General features: G+C 43.5%; 3 protein-coding genes across 3 annotated transcripts; 1 reads left to right on the top strand and 2 right to left on the bottom strand.

Moving 5' to 3' along the window:
• Positions 1-4,940: 4,940 nt before the first annotated feature.
• Positions 4,941-10,296, bottom strand: LOC112907754 (histone H3). The gene has a single exon (XM_072766671.1). The coding sequence runs from the start codon at positions 9,343-9,345 to the stop codon at positions 8,935-8,937; it is 411 nt and encodes a 136-aa protein (XP_072622772.1). The 5' UTR covers positions 9,346-10,296; the 3' UTR covers positions 4,941-8,934.
• LOC112907755 (histone H2B type 2-F) lies at positions 7,258-7,898 on the bottom strand. The gene has a single exon (XM_025983083.2). The coding sequence runs from the start codon at positions 7,896-7,898 to the stop codon at positions 7,518-7,520; it is 381 nt and encodes a 126-aa protein (XP_025838868.1). The 3' UTR covers positions 7,258-7,517.
• Positions 10,297-16,548: 6,252 nt separating the features above from the next.
• H4C14 (H4 clustered histone 14) lies at positions 16,549-16,938 on the top strand. The gene has a single exon (XM_072766670.1). It carries the CDS (start codon positions 16,571-16,573, stop codon positions 16,880-16,882), a length of 312 nt encoding a protein of 103 aa, XP_072622771.1. The 5' UTR covers positions 16,549-16,570; the 3' UTR covers positions 16,883-16,938.
• Positions 16,939-18,897: the final 1,959 nt, after the last annotated feature.

Here is an 18,897-nt window from a genome sequence, read left to right as displayed (position 1 = left end):
GAGAAGATTGATGGGAAGTATTGCAAACATCATCGGATTTTTTTTTAAAAGGTATTTTCCATAAAATATAGGTCTTTACAGAGCACTAGTAACAAACACTATAAATAAGGCCTTTTGTTTTCTAATTCATTTTGTTCCTATCAGGATACATAGCAGATACTTGAAGGTTCTACATAATCAAAGGCCTGGCAAGTAAATTGTGGAATTTCCTTCTTAGGTGATGTTTTAGAAAAAGAAGGTCTTATTGCTCCAATGCAAGATACCTAGGGAGGTGACTCTTAAATCACTAGAGATGTCTTAAAGCAATACTTGTTGGGAATGGAATGCACTCTGGAGATGCTATTCTGCAGGAAATGCCTTCCTAACCATAATAATAATAATAATGAAACACTGATCAAATATTTACCATGTTCCAGCTACTCTACTAAGTGCATAAAATACATGATCTCATTTGATCTTCATAACAAACCCATAAGGTATGTTCTGTTATTTTTCTCATTTTCCAGAGGAAGAAACTGAGACTCAGAGGAGTAAAGAAACTTTCCCAAGGTCATATTGCTCTTAGGTGGGGGAGACTGGGACTCAACATTAATGCTCATCACCAGTACAGTACCCTGCCTTTTCAGCCAGTATCTTTTTCTTTTTCTTTTTTTTTTTTTTTAAAGTAAGTTCCACACCCAGCACGGAGCCAAATGCAGCCGGGGCCTGAACCTGTAACCCCAAGATCAAGACCTGAGCTGTGACATAGTAAGAAATATATATTTGGTCTCTGCCCCCGGTTCCTGAAACAGAGCTTCTAAATCTCTTGGAATTTCCTGGGTAATGGGAAGTGTCTTTTTTTCTAATGGTGGGCTCCTAGGTAACTTCAGGATGGTGGTTGGTCACCAGAAAGGCCAAACTATCATTAGAAGGTTGGAACTTTTAGCCTCTCCCTCCACCTCCATCCTCCAGAGAGGAGAAGGAGTGGAGATTGAGACAATAATCCATCATGTCTACTTAATAAGGCCTCCATAAAAAATTCCTAAACTATGGGGTTCAGAAAGCTGCTGCGTTGGTGAACACATACACATTTCAGGAGGGTGGACACCACAACTCCACAGGGACAGAAGCTCCTGCACTTGGGACCCTTCTGGACCTTGTCCTACCTCTTCACCTGGCTGATCATCTGTATCCTTGCCTTTATTCTTTATCATAAACTGGTAAACATGTTTCCCAGAATCTGTGAGCCATTATAACAAATTATCAAACCTGAAGAGGGGATGATGGGAGCCCCTGATCTGCAGCCAAGACTGTCAGAAGAGTGGGTAACCTGGAGACCCACTATTGTATCAGTGTCTGAAGAAGGGGAGGTCTTATGGGGCTGAGCCTTAATACCTTATGGGTATATGTGCCAAATCCAGGTAGTTAGTGTCAGAATTGCTTGGTGTGGAAAACCCACAGATTTGGTGGTTTCATCCAGAGTATTGAAAGTAGTAGAGGAGACAAAAGTTTTCTTTTACCCTCTGATTGCTTCTGAATTAGTGTAGGTTAGTATAAACACCCAACGATTTACCCCATGAAGCTTCTAAACTGATTTGTGGGCTGTGGTTGTTGCCACCTCACCTAGACCTTCAACTCTATATTGTGCTGTTCCCCATTCAGAGAGCAAAAGATTTCAAACTCAATCATTTTTTGTTAAATCCAAGTCTTCAAGCTCCACCATCCCTTTCAACTAGTTGTCCTTCATCAACCCATTCAGGCTGTAAATATCTAGTGAGCACCCACTATATTCCAGGTATAGTTCTAGTTGATGGGGATAGAAAAATAAAAAGTATCTGCTTTTATAGAACTTACTCTGAGAAGGTAAGAAGAGAATCAGACAATGGGTCAGAGTACAGCCTAATTTATTTGAACAAATCTTTAAAAAATAGTGGCTTAAAGGAGCTAGAAGTCTGTTTCTCTCTCATGTCATGGTCCAGGGCCAGGAGAGCAGCTCAGCCATCCTTATCACAAGATTTCTGTTTCTGGATCCCAGGTGGTTGCCACAGTTCCTGCCATTGTCTCTACAACCTAGCCAGAGGAAAGGTGGGGAGTAGGGGGGAAGGCAAGGGGAGCATATACCTTTTCCTTCTTAGGGCACAAACCTGAAATAATATATATCACTTCCATTCACATCTTGTTGGCCCAGAACTTTGTGTTATGGACAAACCTAGATACAAGAGAAGTTGGTAAATTAGCCTTTGGTAGAGAAACCACATGGGGTTGCAATAACCAGGTAAGAATAGTTTTTCATGGGGATGCCTGGGTGGCTCAGCAGTTGAGCGTCTGCCTTTGGTTCAGGGTGTGATCCTGGATTCCTGGGATTGAGTCCCATGTCAGGCTTCCCCGCATGGAGCCTGCTTCTCCTCCCTCTGCCTGTATCTCTGCCTCTCTGTGTCTCTCATGAATAAATAAATAGAATATTTTTAAAAAATAGTTTTTTTATGAGTAGCAGGCTCTGATTCAGTAATAAATACATTCATTTCAGATGGTACATGGAGGAAAAGTAAGAAAAGTAGGGGATTAAAAAGTATCATGAAGTCTGGGGAGGAGAAGTCTGGGGAGCTGTCATAGAAGCAGCTTAGGGAAGCCCTCACCAATAAGATGGTAAAGGCATCCTTTGAGCAGAAACCTAAAAGACACGAGGAAGCCAGTCATGCAAGTGTCTGGGGAACAGCCTTTCCAGAAGAGGAAATGGCAAGTAGAAAGGCCTTGGCATATTCAGGAAGAACAGGGAAACTAGTGTGATGAAGTGGACCACACAAAAAGGAGAATGAGAAGACAGGAGGTATACATGGGCCATCATAAGGATGCAGCCTTTACTCTGTAGCCACGGTTGGTGCAGGTGGTGGGGGTGCAGGGCGGTGTTCAGTTGGGGAGAAGACTGTGGGAGTAACAGGATCTGACTCATGTTTGAAGTTTACTCCAGCTATTTTCTGGAAAACAGAGAGGGTAAATGGCAGAAGTAAGACCAGTCAGGAGGCTGTTGCAAATATCCTGGGATGTGGTGATGGTTTAAGGCAGCGGGGGCAGCAGTGGACGTGTCAAGGTATGGTTGGAGACTTGACATATTTTGAGTCAACAATATTTTCTGATAAATCATGAGTAACTAAGAAAAGGCTTATTATTCACTCATCCTATTATAGTCACCTCCCCAAAAAGAAAACGAATCTCACAGGGAACGAGAAAAATCAAATTCCTCTCAAGCTAGAATGATGGTAAATGAAGCTCCAGCAGGTTTGAGATGCTGTGAGCCAAGAACAACATGACTTGAATTGTTTTGTAGACAGGAAGGGAAGCCAGAGCTTTTCAATTTAAGGACATAGAATCGTCTGTGAATTTTTAGGGGCACCTGGGTGGCTCAGTGGTTGAGCATCTGCCTTTGGCTCAGGGCGTGATCCCGGGGTCCTGGGATCGAGTCCCGATTGGCTCCCCACAGGGAGCTTGCTTCTCCCTCTGTCTATGTCTCTGCCTCTCTGGGTTTCTCATGAATAAATAAAATCTTAAAAAAAAATTTTTTTTAGAAGAGATATATTACAAAGGAAAATGCTACAACCTGTGTAGGTGTATAGAATTAATGGCCTCTAGTCAAAGAATATAGAATGATGGAGAATTTCATCTACCCAAATCAGATGATTAAAAAATTGAAAGAGGTTATCCAGAAAATTGGCTAAAACTAATTTAAAAAAATTCCCAGGGGACGCTTGATATATTGGTTACAAATAATATTCCAGGTAAACCTCATAGACTTGGGGAGGAAGACACCTATATATCCCTATCACCCTTATAGGGCTTGGCACATGTAAGTTCTCCTCATGGAGTGTTCCTGAACCCTCTGGCCAGATGCAACCTATCATTCTCCTTAACTCATAACATTTCCTTAACTCTCTTTTGGGAATAACACATTTTGCCTTGAATTGTATTTATTTTTGTACTGGTGTAATCTCATCTATTAGATGTATTTACATCTTTGTATCCATCTCATTGCTTTGCTAATATTATATGTTTGATATATTAATTTGATCACACATTAAAAGAAAACATGCCCTGCGTTTATATTTCAAAAGTTTGTTCATGTTGACAGTATGGGATCTAAAAACTTTTCATTGTTTTCAATTTTTGCCAAGTCCTATGATGGTTCAGCTCGTTACAAAATGTAGAAAAAAAATCTTCACTACTTAGTAATTCTCTAAAACCGTCTTGTTCCTTTCTTATTAAAGATTGACATTCTTCCGTACCTCCTTCTTTATGCCCCCAAAGAGATCATATAATGTATTTCCCACCTGTTGTCCTGTGCTTGAATTAAATGCTTTGTAAATGCTTTGACTCTTAGATCACTTGTAGGAAATGAACCGTTTTAAAATGAGGTATCTAAAAATGAGAAGATTAAACGGTCCTGTTTGTAAGTTTACATAGATACCACAATCCTTTCACCAGTCCTTGAAATAATGACTACCCAATTTTAATAACATTTGACCTGACCCAGACCAAGCCCATTTGCAATGCTCACTCGATCTGATGTTTAAAGCTCCTTATCTTCATACTACCTTTTTTTTTTTTTTTTTTTGTCTTCTGGAATGCATCTCCCTCCTCACCCTTGTTTGCAACACCAAAAAAAGCAGCATCTTAATTAGGTCGAAAAAGCTCCAGTGGAATCTCATTGTTTTGGCCACCTAGATACATTGGATGAAGGGAAGCTCTCAAGTACAGTACTCTATCTGTCCCTTTTAGGAGTTTTTAATCTCCAATAGTTCTTTTAAGTGGGTCAGTAATTATAAATGTTTCAGATTAAAGGACCAAGAAAATTTAGGAAAAAGTGGAGAAAAAAAAGCTTATTGGAGTATGTGAACTTACCAGCTTCAGACCAGTTTCCAAGCATTCTGTGGTCTGGGCAATCAGTCAACAAACATTCACCAAGATTCTGTTTTTGAAAGATTTTATTTGACAGAGAGCTCAAGTTGGGGGGAGGAGCAGAAGGGGAAGGAGGAGAGTGAATATCAAGCAGACTTAGCTGCTTGAGTGCAGAGCCCCACTGGGGGCTCAGGACACTGAACCCATGGCCTGAGCCAAAGCCAAGAGTCCCTTGCACCCAGGGGCCCCGAGATGCTATGTTATAATGGACACTGGAACTTTGTGAAAGTTCCCAAGAAGTTTTGTTTTTTGTTTTCTTTCTTAAGTAAACCCTGTCGAAGACAACACAAGAAAATATAAGAACAAAAAAGGAATTGAGGAAGGCTATATTGTTCGCAAAGCTACAGTTAATTGCAAATTCATTGCATAAGAAATAAAGCCTTAAGAGTTCAAAGGAGAAAGACTTCCTGTGACCTAGAATGGGGTGGGAAGACTTGAAGGAGATTTGAGCAACACTTTGAAGAACTGGTAGGTCGACAGGCTTCGAGTAGTTGAGAGCAAGACAGTACTACGGTTTAAAGGAGGACCACCCAACAAAAGCACAAAGGAAGAGGAACTTCAGAGGCATTATAGGACAGTGTGTACTGCATTTTGGCTATGCCATAGGTCTGAGGAAGACAAACAACTGCAGGGAAATTTTGGCCAGATGGCAAAAGGCTGTGGTTTCAGGATGAGGTGTTGGAGTTTATCCTTTCTTATCCTTTCGTCATGAGTAATTGATAGCTTTTGATTAGGTGAGCCAATTGACGATGCTTTAACAATTTCCAAAGGCCAAGAGAAAGAGAAACATGGTCACTAGTCCTCAGGGAAAAGAGATCCTTCAGGATCCTAGGAGACCAGACGGTGTCTCCAATGGTTTGAGAAAATAGACCACCCTCGCCTTTTCCCTTATTAGTTTTCCCTACTATAAAGTGTGCTGTACAAGATTTCTTTCACTGTGAAGTTAAAATTCTCAGTGAATCATTCCCCTCGCCAGGGAAAATGACTCGGAAAATCTTTTTTCCAATGGGAAAAAAAAAATCATATTCAGCCTTTTTTTTTTTTGTAGCTTTAATTGGATCTGTTTGAATTCTTCCATTATAAATAAAATTCATTTAAAGCAAACTTGTCAAGCAAATTCCTTAAAATTTATCAAGAATAGCCTAGTTTCAAAGCTTGACAAATGAACTGGAAACTAAGTCCTTTTACTTTAAGGGTGTTTTACTTGGTAAAACATTCACCAGCCTGTCAAAAGGTCTTGAGTTATGCAAGTTTTGAACTAAGGGGTCTTTAGAAATTCATCTCCTTTTAACTGTGGCCATTTGCACATCATGCACCCCAAACATTTTTAAAATACGCCTGGGAACACTAAAAACCACCTCCCAACCCCCATTTCCAATCTATCAGGAAACTTCAGAAGCACCTGGGAATGTTTACCAAGCACCAAGGTGGCTCTTAGAACCAGGAAATAGAGGAAACAAGTTCTTTGCCCTGGAGAAGAGAGAGCATCTCCTGTGGAGTGTAAGCAATCACAGTAAATGGGTTCTGCTCAGCTCTCACCAAGAGCAGTAATGTTGGCTAGGTGGTGATGTTTGTCCCAAATGAAAATTAAATCCTGACAGAAAGGAAGCCAGGGTGCTGGGTCGGCCAACCGCTGCTGGAGGACTGATGTTAGAGGAATTCTTGGCTGCGGGGCTGCCCTATGCATTAGGGTATGTTAAGCAGCATCCCTGGCCTTTAACCACTAAATACCAGTTAGCGTCCAATTAAAGTGTCCCAAGGGATGGGAGGCAAAAAAAAAAAAAAAAAAAAAAAAAAATCAAATCCCTATCTGGCTAAGACATTAGGCTGAGAAAGTTAGGCAAGGATTGCTAGGGTCAGGACTTACGGGTAGACCAAAGGACTAAAGCATAGGGCCATCATTGGGTTTTGAGATACCCAGAAATTTTTAATAAGCAGGATATTAAGGCGGTGGAGAGTGGGGAAGGGAGATTTCCATCCGCAAGCTGAAAACAAGTTCAGCTCACTTAAGGAAACCTGCTCAGTTTATGGGTAAAGAAACCAAGTCGAACAGTAGCCCCTCCCCCAAATAAAAACTTTACTAAACTTCATTAAACCTGTTTGCTCGGTTACTGGTACCTAACCTCCCATTGCGGACTCTGTAGATCTAAGTAAAAGGTCACTTCGAGGGGCGCCTGGGTGGGTGGCCCAGTTGATTAAGCGTCTACCTTTGGCTCAGATCATGATCCCAGAGTCCTGGGATCAAATCCTATATCCGGCTTCCCACAGGGGTCCTGCTTCTCCTGGTCTCTGCCTTTATGTCTCTCATGAATAAATAAAAATCTTAAGTCACTTCGAGAACTAGTTTATTAGCAAGAGCCGTGCCACTAGGTGGCACCATCGCACTCCGGGAGATTCCAGATTCTGACAACCATGGTCCTAACCTAGCGCCATACCCAAACGCTTCCGAGATCACAGGCCCACCCCACCTACCCAAAAGCTCAAGTCTTTCAGCGAGTGCTTACAGCCCCTTTCTGTGGCCAAATTAAGTGGCTCTGAAAAGAGCCGTTGGGGTGAAGTAGCCTCTCTACTGCGTCCTTTGCGCGCCCTTACTTGGAGCTGGTGTACTTGGTGACGGCCTTGGTGCCCTCGGACACGGCGTGCTTGGCCAGCTCGCCGGGCAGCAGCAGGCGCACGGCCGTCTGGATCTCCCGGGAGGTGATGGTGGAGCGCTTGTTGTAATGCGCCAGGCGGGAGGCCTCGCCGGCGATGCGCTCGAAGATGTCGTTGACGAACGAGTTCATGATGCCCATGGCCTTGGACGAGATGCCGGTGTCGGGGTGCACCTGCTTCAGCACCTTGTACACGTAGACGGAGTAGCTCTCCTTGCGGCTGCGCTTGCGCTTCTTGCCGTCCTTCTTTTGCACTTTCGTGACAGCCTTTTTGGAACCCTTCTTGGGAGCGGGAGCCGATTTTGCTGGATCAGGCATTTTCGCAAATAGCAGCGGTTACACACCAAAGACGATACGGACTACTTCCAAAGGGCTTGCTTACGTGCTACTTATAGAGCCTGTATGCAAATGAAGGCTCGCACAGGACTGCACTTTTATTGGTTAATTTCCAACATTACCGTCACAGAGGGGTGGAGTCCACGTAAATAATAGCTTCGGCTCGCACTTCCCTAGTGGCTAGCAGAGTAAATGCCGTCCTAGCCAATCAAAGTGTGCCATCCCAGACTCAGCCAATAAATTATGCAAAAGTACAGTATCACCTGTTTGAGATATTTGGGGATGGTTTTCACCTTTTAGTCGTAGACTTGCGTACGTAAGAGACCTGAAGAGACAGCCAAAGACCACTTTTTCTTTTTTTGCACCGTTTGACTCCCCTACGCATTGTGGAAGCTCGTTTTGCTTTTGGTTTTTAGAATACCTAGACTCCTAAGAAAATTAGGTAGCTCCCTCAAATTCCTATTCCTGTTTGCGCCACTTACATTATGCAATGAGGAAGGTATTCGGTACTAGGTCATTCCAGGACAAGACTTCAACATGTAGACAGGGACCTAGTTCTTAGAACTGGCAGATAAACCCAGATTCCCATCTTAATTTTAATTAACGCTAAAACACGTTGAGGGCCTCCCTTCATTTCTGCATCTGGATTCGTACTATGTATTCCGTGGCAGCAGCTTGTAACGTTACAAACGACCGGTAGAGGAGGGTCCTCCCTCCGGCAAGTTTCCTCACAGAAATAAGGTTGTTGCTTTAGACTTCAACGCGGCATGTCAAGGGCAGGTTTGGCAAGAACGACGTAGGACATAAGCCGTTCGGCTGTTCCCTTAACGCGCCAGTCCGAAAGTCAGGCCGGATTCCAGGATCCCACTCCCCAACACGTGCGAGTTTCCCCAGATCCCTCGATCCCCTACACCAGGGCACAACCCGCGCCAGGCGGGAAGCCGGTACAGCTGCTCCTCGTGAAACCATGGGTGGCTCTGAAAAGAGCCTTTAGGTGGCTTCCCGACAAAACGAGGCTCTAGGCCCGCTCCCCGCGGATGCGGCGCGCCAGCTGGATGTCCTTGGGCATGATGGTGACGCGCTTGGCGTGGATGGCGCAGAGGTTGGTGTCCTCGAAGAGCCCCACCAGGTAGGCCTCGCTCGCCTCCTGCAGCGCCATGACGGCCGAGCTCTGGAAGCGCAGATCCGTCTTGAAGTCCTGCGCGATCTCGCGCACCAGCCGCTGGAAAGGCAGCTTCCGGATCAGCAGCTCGGTGGACTTCTGGTAGCGCCGGATCTCGCGCAGGGCCACCGTGCCCGGCCGGTAGCGGTGCGGCTTCTTGACGCCGCCCGTGGCCGGCGCGCTCTTGCGGGCCGCCTTGGTGGCCAGCTGCTTGCGCGGGGCCTTGCCGCCGGTCGACTTGCGGGCGGTCTGTTTCGTGCGAGCCATAGCGCCTTACCCGCGTTATTCAAGGGGCGCTCGGCAGTCTTATTTATAGATATAGCCCTGTCTTGATTGGGCCGGGAGGGTTAGGAACCTCCAGGTTGCGATCTCATTGGCTAGGATTCAATCCTATTTATTCGGGTAGATTGTTATGCTAATCTTTTCCCTTTGGTCACCTTTCCGTACTTTTCTGTAATCTTAGCGATCCCAGCTGTTTTTCTTTTTAGACCTTTCCTTTCAATTGGTGTCATTTTGGTAAGCGCAATTTTTAAGTGTTTTTGCAAGCTTGGGATTTAAAATATAACAGATTCCTTCGAAATAAAAGCCTACCCATGAACAAGGTTTCAGCCTGTATTTCCAGTTAATAGTTACTGTAACTCCAAGCCCGTAGCTAACATTTCTTCGGCGCCTGACACTGCTAAGCGCGTTAGTTGCATTACAGTATGACGGTGATTCAACAAAATATGTAGTTGAAGGAACTGATTAGCACCAACTTGCAAAGTACAGCCTTCCGCTTTTCTTGAGCTTTTTCGTCTTGGAATGCGGTTCCCTTCTCTCAATCCATCAATGGCCAATTAGGACCTGTAGACCAAACGCTTCTAAATAAAGGAATATACGTCCTGGAACATTAATTTCTCCTTCACAATGGTGAATAGTTTCTGAATAGTCAACTTGCTTATCAATCAGATTAAACGCTGTAAACAAAGCAAATCAACTATTCGTTGATTACGGAGTTGCTAACATTTTCTTCAATAAAGTAGCTTCATCTAAAAGTTTTAACAAAGTTTTCTATTCTCTATAGGGAAATTGAATATCCTCTGCTTTTTAATTATTTTATTTGCTTTGAAGTATTGCTCAGAAAAATTGTGTGTCATAAAACAGTCATGTAAGGTTACCATCTTAAAATTGTGATGTTAATATAAAACTTTCAATCATTTGCTCATTCTATTGAAAAACTATTGCATCCAAACATTATAAAACCTCAAACCTGTGGACAAAATCAGGCCCAACAAGCTTATACTTTATGGTATCAATATGATCATTTTCCTCCTGAAGGCAAAATAAATTAAAAGTTATTTTGAGACTTCCTGAACACTAAACAACCTAGAAATTTATCTTTATGTCTTCAAGAGTCCCCTGGACAGCACAGTCCCCTGCTCTAGGGAGACCTAAGATGTCCTGCAAAAGTATAACTGATGTGAAACAACTGTTACCCTTTCCTGTGGTTGTTTTGTAATAATTACTAATGTATAGAGAGCACTACTCAGTATTTAACAATCCTTCTACATACACTATCTCATTTAATCCCAACTCTGTGAAGTAGATGTTACTTTCCTCATTTCACAGATAAAGAAATAGTCTCAGAAAAACTATGGCTTGTCCCGGACAAGTAAGAAGGCCCGCATAATATTCTAAAGTAAAAGAATGAAATCATCATAGATTTTCAGTTTCATCAGGCTTGCAGTACATTTTAAAGCAAAGGAGAATTTTCCCACTGTGCCATCAGATTTCTCAATGTTTCTCAAACTCCTCCACTAAACTATTACCATCAAAAGAGGAAACTACCACATGGGGGTCTGGATGACAGCCCAAAGCAGTCCACATCTTTGCAGAGTTCTTTTTTAACATGTGCATTCTTGGCCATGGCATTCATTTAGATAAGATACTCAAGCTGCTGTCAGGGAGGAAAAACTTTGCTCTACCCCTCAAGCTTTTTTTGGCTGGTCTAAGAATTTAATTGACATGAGACAGATTAAGAGGAGAAAATCATATAAGAATATGAGGCAGTCAGGCAACTGAGGTTTATATGCCATCCATAGCTAAGAAAGGGATTGGGGTCTGGGAGTGCAGAGGGAAGAAAGACCATCACAAGAAAATGAAAATGAGTATATTTTTGGTAAACAAATGTTTGCTGGGCCACTCAGAAACAATGGGGAATAGGAAGGAATTTTAGCAAACAGACTTTGCTAGATTCCTCCCCATCTACCACACCCAGGTAATATTATACAGTCGTTATCTATAGTGATAGTTCCCTTCCTAGAGCAGGTCCTCTATCTAAATTCTTTTAAGCAGTTGTGAGGGAGACATAAACAAAAACTTCTTTGAGTCTTCTGTTTCTTAGAAATAATCAGGCTAAAATAATCCACAGGCCAAAAAAACACATTTTGGGGGAGCAAAATTTTGCTTCCCTACAATGTATATTCATATAGAATCTAACCATCATGGGATGTATTTTGTCTTTATAGTATAGAGAATAAGAAAATTTCAAGTCCCCTGGCTATTCTCAGAAGAGAACAATCTGTAGTTTACAGATGCCAAGTGCAGGCATGAAGATTACTATGAGTTTAAAAGACAATCAAAACCCAGCAGATTCAGGAAAAGCTCTTTTCCTTCCCCACAACTACCTGGTAAGAACTTAAGTAGAAGACTTGGTCTAGGAAGAGCGCTATCACCATGGCTAACCACATTACACAATGGACTAGGTGAGGTAGCCAGGAGGAACCTAGCAAGGCCTGTTTGATCAGTCTTCAATGTCCCACTTTTTTTCATTTTCCTATGAATTGCATTTCTTCCTTTTGACGTCCCAGACCTCTACCCCTTCTCCTTAGTTCATTTTACCTATCTTTGGAATTTCCATGTTTCCATGTGGATTCCTTGTACATACAAAATTAAACTTGATTTTCTCTGGTTAATCTGTCTCATGTCATTTTGATGCTTAGTCTGGGTAGGACCTTGGAAGGGACAGGAAATTCTTGCTCCCCAAGAGCAAGACTTAGAAGTCACTGTTAACAGAATTCAGAGCAATAATCCTTTGATTTCACCTAGTCTCCACACTGGACAAATGACTCTTGTGTTCTCAAAACACTATCAGAAGTCAGTTGACAATGCAGAAAAACCTGTTTTGCTGCTGCTGTGGGAAAAAGGGAGTATTTATCTCCTACTAATATCTCTGAAGTTGCTTTCACCAAAAATAAGAACCTGCAGTTTCCAGATTGAGCCTTAAAGTTTCATTATTGAGGGCTGAGAGTGGGGGGAAGGAACATATAAACCTTAAAATATGCTATAGGAAATAAACAAGTAAAATATAACATTATGTGCATGTTTGTTTTATCAAAAAAGTAATGGACTGTATGTTCCAGGAAGACAGTTTGTATACAGTCTTTGACTGCAGGCACCCCCAGGGCTTCAAGTACCCCCAAGATAAGACTGAATCTTTGGTTCGTGGGTTGGTCAAGCCATGTCCCTGATTTCCTTTCATCTTGGTTGTTTTTAATTTTTATTTTTAAATTTTAATTCCAGTGCAGTTTAACATACAGTGTTATTAGTTTCAGGTGTACAATATAGTGATCCAACAATTCCATACACTGCTGGGTGCTCATGACCTATTTCACCCAGCACTGCCTCCCCTTTCTGGTAACCATTGATTTGTTCTCTACCGTTAAGGGTCTGTTTTTGGTTTGTTTCACTCTTTTTTCTCTGTTCGTTTTGTTTCTTAAATTCCACATGAGTGAAATGATTTCATCTTCCTTTCAGGCCAATAGCCCTGAACCAAATTCAGAAGCCATGGGATTTTGAGCTCCTTTCCTTAGCTCCATTCTGAGCTTTCCCTCAACACCTTGCTCATTAGATATAAACTTCCCCTTTTTACCTTAACACTACTACTTGTACTGTACAATGACAGGTGGCATAGGGGAGGAAAAAGTATTCCTCAGTCATCTTAGGGTCCCTGGCTAGGTCTGTAAATTAAACCAACAAAGAATTACAGCAGAAGAGCACACAAATTTATTTGGTATGTTTTCTGTAAAGCAAGGAACTTCATAAGGAAATGAACATCCAAAGAAAAAGACCTGAGTATTTCTAAGCTGGGTTTGATGAAGTACAGGTGCTCCTGCAGAAATGGAGTAGGTGAAGGAGTACAAGGTAAGCCTAGTAAACCAGGGGAGGCAGCAAGACCTGTTTATTAAAATTTTCTGTAAGTCCCTTTGTCTTTAAAGATAAAGACGCTCCTTTCCTCCTTCTCTATCCCTCTAATCGCATAGAAAAGGCACAGGAGACTTTTATAACCTGTTTCAAGGGAGAGAAGGCTTTGCGGGGGTGGGGGGGGGGTGAGGTTAGAGTGACCTTCCCGCTTATGTCTTTTTCTCAAGAGTTCCTCAGCTCAAAATATTTAATATGCTAAGGTGCCATATTTTGGGGGGTAGCATGTCCTGAACCCCATCAGTGTCAGCATATGCCACCCCTAAATTATGCCACTTTGGCACATGCATTATTTTGAGCTTGAAACACTTGAAAAAACGGAAGGTGCAAGAAGTGTGCTCTGCTTTTTCTTTCCTAAAAACAGGAGGTAAAACCCCCATATGGAAGATGTCTTCCCTACACCAGGGGGAGAATAACATTCTTTTCCCCAAGAATAGGGAGCTGAAGCTAAGAGAAAGCTGTGGAAACAAATTTTGTTAAACTAACCTTCATCTTCCTATTTTTCCACCATTCACTGCCCTGGCTGAAGCCCTTCCATTCTTGTGACATTTTCATGATTTACCACTCTGTCCAGTTCAGCACATAAGCAGTCAACTCTAAGTGCTTGTTTGAGTCTTCATTTCCTTATAAGGGCTCCAATGTCAAGTAAACTTTGAGCAGATAAACGTGTATGCTTTTCTCGGGTGAATTGGTCTTGTGTCAATTTAATTATCAGACCCAGCCAAAAACGCTAAGAGGGTAGAGATAAAACGTTGCCTCCTCTACAGCAGATTTCAGCTTGCCGGGGTTTAGAACATACCACCCCCAAATATGCCACTTCAGTATATTAATTATTTGGAGCCGAAGTTACTTGAATCAACAGATACAGTGTGTGTGTGTGTGGGGGGGGGGGGGGGGGGGGGCCCTCTGTCATCCCCCTTTCCAACCTAAAAGCAGCTCCTAAAATTCCCCATGAGAAAGGTACCCTCCCAGCCAGGAAGAGGACGTTCTTATTATGAGCCTGGGAGGATCTGACATGGATCTGTTATGAACAAATCTACTCAAATAAACCTTATCTTCCATTAGTTTCCCCCATATGTTTCCCCATCACTGTCCCACAACTTACTGTCTCTAGCCCAAGCCCCTTTGTCTTGTCACATTCCTTGTTTTAAAAGGTATAGATAACCTTCCAGGCCTACTGTTAGCTTCTTCAGGTCTTCATTTTCCTTCTGAAGACTCCTGTTTACACATAAAAATATTAAAATATATACTTTTTTTTTCTTTTTTTGGTCAGTCTTACATGAACTTAATTCTTAAGTCCAGCCATAGACTCTAAAAGGGAGAAGGAAGTCTTCCCTTCCCTACAAACTTATACATCTGGCTTTCCGATGCAACATATCCCAAATGAATGCAGTAGGCTCAGGTCATATGTTACACACGGAGTTTTTTAAAAAAGACTTACTGAGCTACCCAGGCACCCCTACACAGAGTACTTTAAAGCTATACAAACGAAATGTATTTTATTCTATTCACATTCTCATGAGATTTAAGATACATAGTGCAAATATTTTTAAAGGTTTTATATATATACATATATATATATATTTTTTTTCAGTAGAAATTACTTTGGCCACAGATGTTAGTATGACACTCTCTCTGGTTTATGGGGAAAATTAGAACAGAATGCTCAGAATGCCAGTAACATACAGCCTGTTTGGAAGAGAAAGACTTTTTAAAATATACCTTCTTTCTCCAAATTCCTTTCATTTAATGTTTGTAACCAACATCTCGTGTGAATCCCACGGTGCGGATTAAGTGATGCCCGGTGGCAACATCCACTGAGCAGAGAACATGGTTTAGGCTGGGGAGGAAGAGAAGGAATTCCCTCAGACTCCATTAGAGTCACACCTTGCAACTTTGAAGTTCAAGCATTCTAAGATTTTGGGGGTTTAAAATGACTAAAGAACCACCAGGAAGATCTGTATGTCTGGTGCCCAGAGGTCTGGATAAAGATATAGTATTGGGATTCACTAGCATATAGAAGATAGAGCCAGGAGAGAAAAAGATAAAATTTAAGATAATACACATCTGGGGATCCCTGGGTGGCTCAGCGGTTTAGTGCCTGCCTGCAAGAAACCTGATTGTCCCTCTGCCTTTGTGACTGCCTCTTTTTTGGATCTTTCATGAATAAACATATTCCTTAAAAAAAAAAAAAAAAAAGATAATACCCATCCCTCAGAAAAAAGAGCTTTCTGAGGCAGAAACCACGTCTTCTGGTGGACTCCCCTTACAGAAGGCCCTGGTAAAGTAACAAACCCATTATCACTGAAGGACTCCAAACAATTTCGCAGGGCGGTTTCTGGTAATGACTCTCAAAAATGGAGATTTCCCCTGGAGATAACCAATTCAGCAAACTTTGCTAACTTCACGTGGGGCCTCAACGGGGACACAATCTGGTTTCTGATTTCTGGCTGAGAGCAGGGTCGTTTAGAGGATTTGTAGAAACGGAGACATGGAATACCCTTGCCTTCTATTCTGGATATATCGCTTCTTTGGCAGAGCTTTGGATGGCAGTGCATTGGATTCCCCGAGCCCCATGAGAAGGCTTGCAAATACACTCCTACGACCAGTTTTCCTAGGATACGATTTCTCCTCGCCCCATACCAACAAACAGACCAGGCCGAGAGATTAGGGCGATCTCTCCTCCCCGCGCCCCGCCCGCACCCCAGGTGCGGCTGCTCCCGGCGTCGCCTTCTGGGTCGGCCAAGTGATCGGACCTGCTCTTGCCGCAGTTTCATGTAACCGCGCTCCAGGAGCTGTGACCCTCCCTTCCTTATGGCCCGGCGCTGGCGCCGTCTTCTACCCGTCTCTCGGCTCCGGTTACTCTTCCTTTGGTCTTTTCCCGCCAGGAAGACCTTTCTGCGTAGCTAAGTTAATTGGCCTGGGGAGTCCACAAACATACAGAGACAAAGGCGAAAGCAGCAGCGGCAGCAGAACTCGGAAGCCTTCCGTTGGAATCTACCTTCTGCCGGCGGCTGCGGCCAATATCCTTTAACTAGGAGCGGTTAGAGGGAGCCGCGGGGTGGGGGTGGGGGGCGCAGCGGGACGGGAAAACCGCAGGCAGGAAATGACGCAATGCCCGGCGGGCCGGGAGGATGCGGGGCGGGCTTCCTGCTGCGCGCGTTCTGTTCTCAATCTGGTCCGGCACTCTTGTATATTAGGGGGACAGCCAGTTTGCAGACGCTGGAGGTTGTGTCTTCACGCTACGCTTGCCATGTCTGGGAGAGGAAAGGGTGGTAAGGGTCTGGGCAAAGGGGGCGCGAAGCGTCATCGTAAGGTCCTGAGAGACAACATCCAGGGTATCACTAAGCCGGCCATTCGGCGCCTCGCTCGGCGTGGGGGAGTGAAGCGGATCTCGGGTCTCATTTACGAAGAGACTCGGGGTGTCCTGAAGGTGTTCCTGGAGAACGTGATCCGGGATGCCGTCACTTACACGGAGCACGCCAAGCGCAAGACGGTCACGGCCATGGACGTAGTATACGCGCTTAAGCGCCAAGGTCGCACTCTGTACGGCTTTGGGGGCTGAGTTGCCGCTCCGGCCCTGCGTAGATCGATACCAACGGCCCTTTTTAGGGCCAACCATTTTGTCTTCAGAAGAGCTGCGCACCTGGTAGAACTGGCCTTTCTGAGGTCAGCCTTGCTTCGAGGAGTCGAGCTGGAGTTAAGTTAGGTTGGCGGGAGGGAATAGTGCTCAAAGCGTTAACTGGCCTGGAGATTTTAGTAGTTATCACTTCATGCTTATCGGCTCTTTGAATCTTTTTGTTTTACGTTCCAGTTCTCTAGATGAAGCAGTATCTCCTTGCTTCTAGGCGCGCTGTCCTTGTGATTGTTGGGTCGGGCTGTGGAAAGCAAAATCTGAAGTCCAGGGGTAAGGTTAAACCATCTAATTCGCTACGTTTACTTGGGCAAAGGCGGGGGTTAGCGCACAGCTCGGAATCCAGAGATACTCTTTAGGCTACCTGATGGTTCTAAGCCTCAATTCTTTTGTTTTCACTCCCATCCACAGCAAGACGGTGGGAGGTTAGATGGCCTAAGGGCCCTCTTAACGTTGGGCGCCGTTCTGTGATCTGTATCTTTAACCCAAACAGTGCATGAGCCCTGAAACTCCAGTCATCAACCATCCAAAAATCAAACCTAGAGTATGAAGTCAGACGTGAGCTCATCAGTGCAGTTTTCAAACAAGTTGGCATCTTGTGTGCTTAAGAGTATACTTTTAAAATGCTATATCCAAGAGAGAATTAAGTCAAAGACTTAAGAGGAGATAACTCCTGAAGACTTGCTTCCATGATAATGGTTATATAGTCCACTTTGAAGTTTTGGAATATAGGTTAGAGGTTTGGTGGGGTGAGGTCCAGAGCCGACAACCAAGAATGAATTGAGACGTCTTTGGTGCAAAATGGTTTTATTAAAGCAAGGGGACAAGACCCGTGGACAGGAAAAGCTGCTGCCCAAGGCCTGTGAGGGTTGACTGTATCCCTGGGAGCTGAGAGGGGTTTGAGGATAGCGTCCTCTAAGGAATTTTGGAAGCAAGGTCTCCAGAACCTTGAGGGGGCTAGCTATTATTGGGGAAAAGGTCATTTATTACCGTCTAATAAAACCTTTGTCCTGAGATGCTTCAGATGTGTATCAGTGGGCCATCTGCATGGGGGATGATTGCCAACACGTATCTTTCAGGGGGTTAAGAGATAAGGAAATTTCTGAAGGAGTTTTAATGTTAAATTAGATGCACAGGGTCTTGGGGGATGGGCTAAGATTGCTAAAAGGGAGCCTGCTTCTCCCTCTGCCTGTGTCTCATGTCTCTCATGTATGTGGTTGAGAGAAGAAATATTATGTCAGCTCCCCACAGATAGGCTAGCTCTTGCGTTATTGGTCTCCACACTTGGCCGCTCTCATTAGCCTCAAACACACGGTGAACTCCGTTTAAAACATGGTGTTTAGCAATGGAGGTGCCAGAAAGCCAAAGGATCAGAGATTTGCCCTCTAGCAGTTTATAAGAATGGGGAGGAAAAATACATAAAAATTATAAATATACACACACACACACACACACTTACATAAATGGTGGAATAGCCCGTGTTGCACTGGTTCAGTATGATGAGAAATGGAGACAAAAATTACCATTGGAGTCCTAAAACTACAGAAGTCACTAGCTGAGAAATGGGAAATCTTGCCTGTGGAGGTAGGGCTTGTGGCAAATGGCACTGTGCTTTTTTGTCTTTTTTTTTTTTTTTTCCTAATTTTAAGGGCAATAAGGATTGGATATATCTGATTCTCACTGAACTACTCTGGAGGAAATAAAAGTTCTAAGAAAACTCAATGGAAGATGGGCAAGAAACATGTCCTCCTAAACTAGTGGTTCTCAAAGTGTAGCCTCTAATCTAGGAACATCAGATCACCTGGGAACTTGTTAGAAATGCAAAATCTTGGATCCACCCATTCTTGCTGAATGAGAAATTCTAAGAAGACCTAGCAGTTTGTGTTTTAACAAACCCTCCAGGTGATTTTATGATACCTGATTTGAGCACCAATCAAATTGGTGTC

The sequence above is a fragment of the Vulpes vulpes genome, chromosome 8 (assembly GCF_048418805.1).
Source record: "Vulpes vulpes isolate BD-2025 chromosome 8, VulVul3, whole genome shotgun sequence".
NCBI classification, from domain to species: Eukaryota; Metazoa; Chordata; class Mammalia; order Carnivora; family Canidae; genus Vulpes; species Vulpes vulpes.
This window is presented reverse-complemented; position numbering and strand designations above follow the sequence as displayed.

Bases quoted from the DNA above. Each gene is read 5' to 3' on its own strand.
- LOC112907754 (XM_072766671.1), bottom strand. From the start codon at position 9,345: ATGGCTCGCACGAAACAGACCGCCCGCAAGTCGACCGGCGGCAAGGCC.
- LOC112907755 (XM_025983083.2), bottom strand. From the start codon at position 7,898: ATGCCTGATCCAGCAAAATCGGCTCCCGCTCCCAAGAAGGGTTCCAAA.
- H4C14 (XM_072766670.1), top strand. From the start codon at position 16,571: ATGTCTGGGAGAGGAAAGGGTGGTAAGGGTCTGGGCAAAGGGGGCGCG.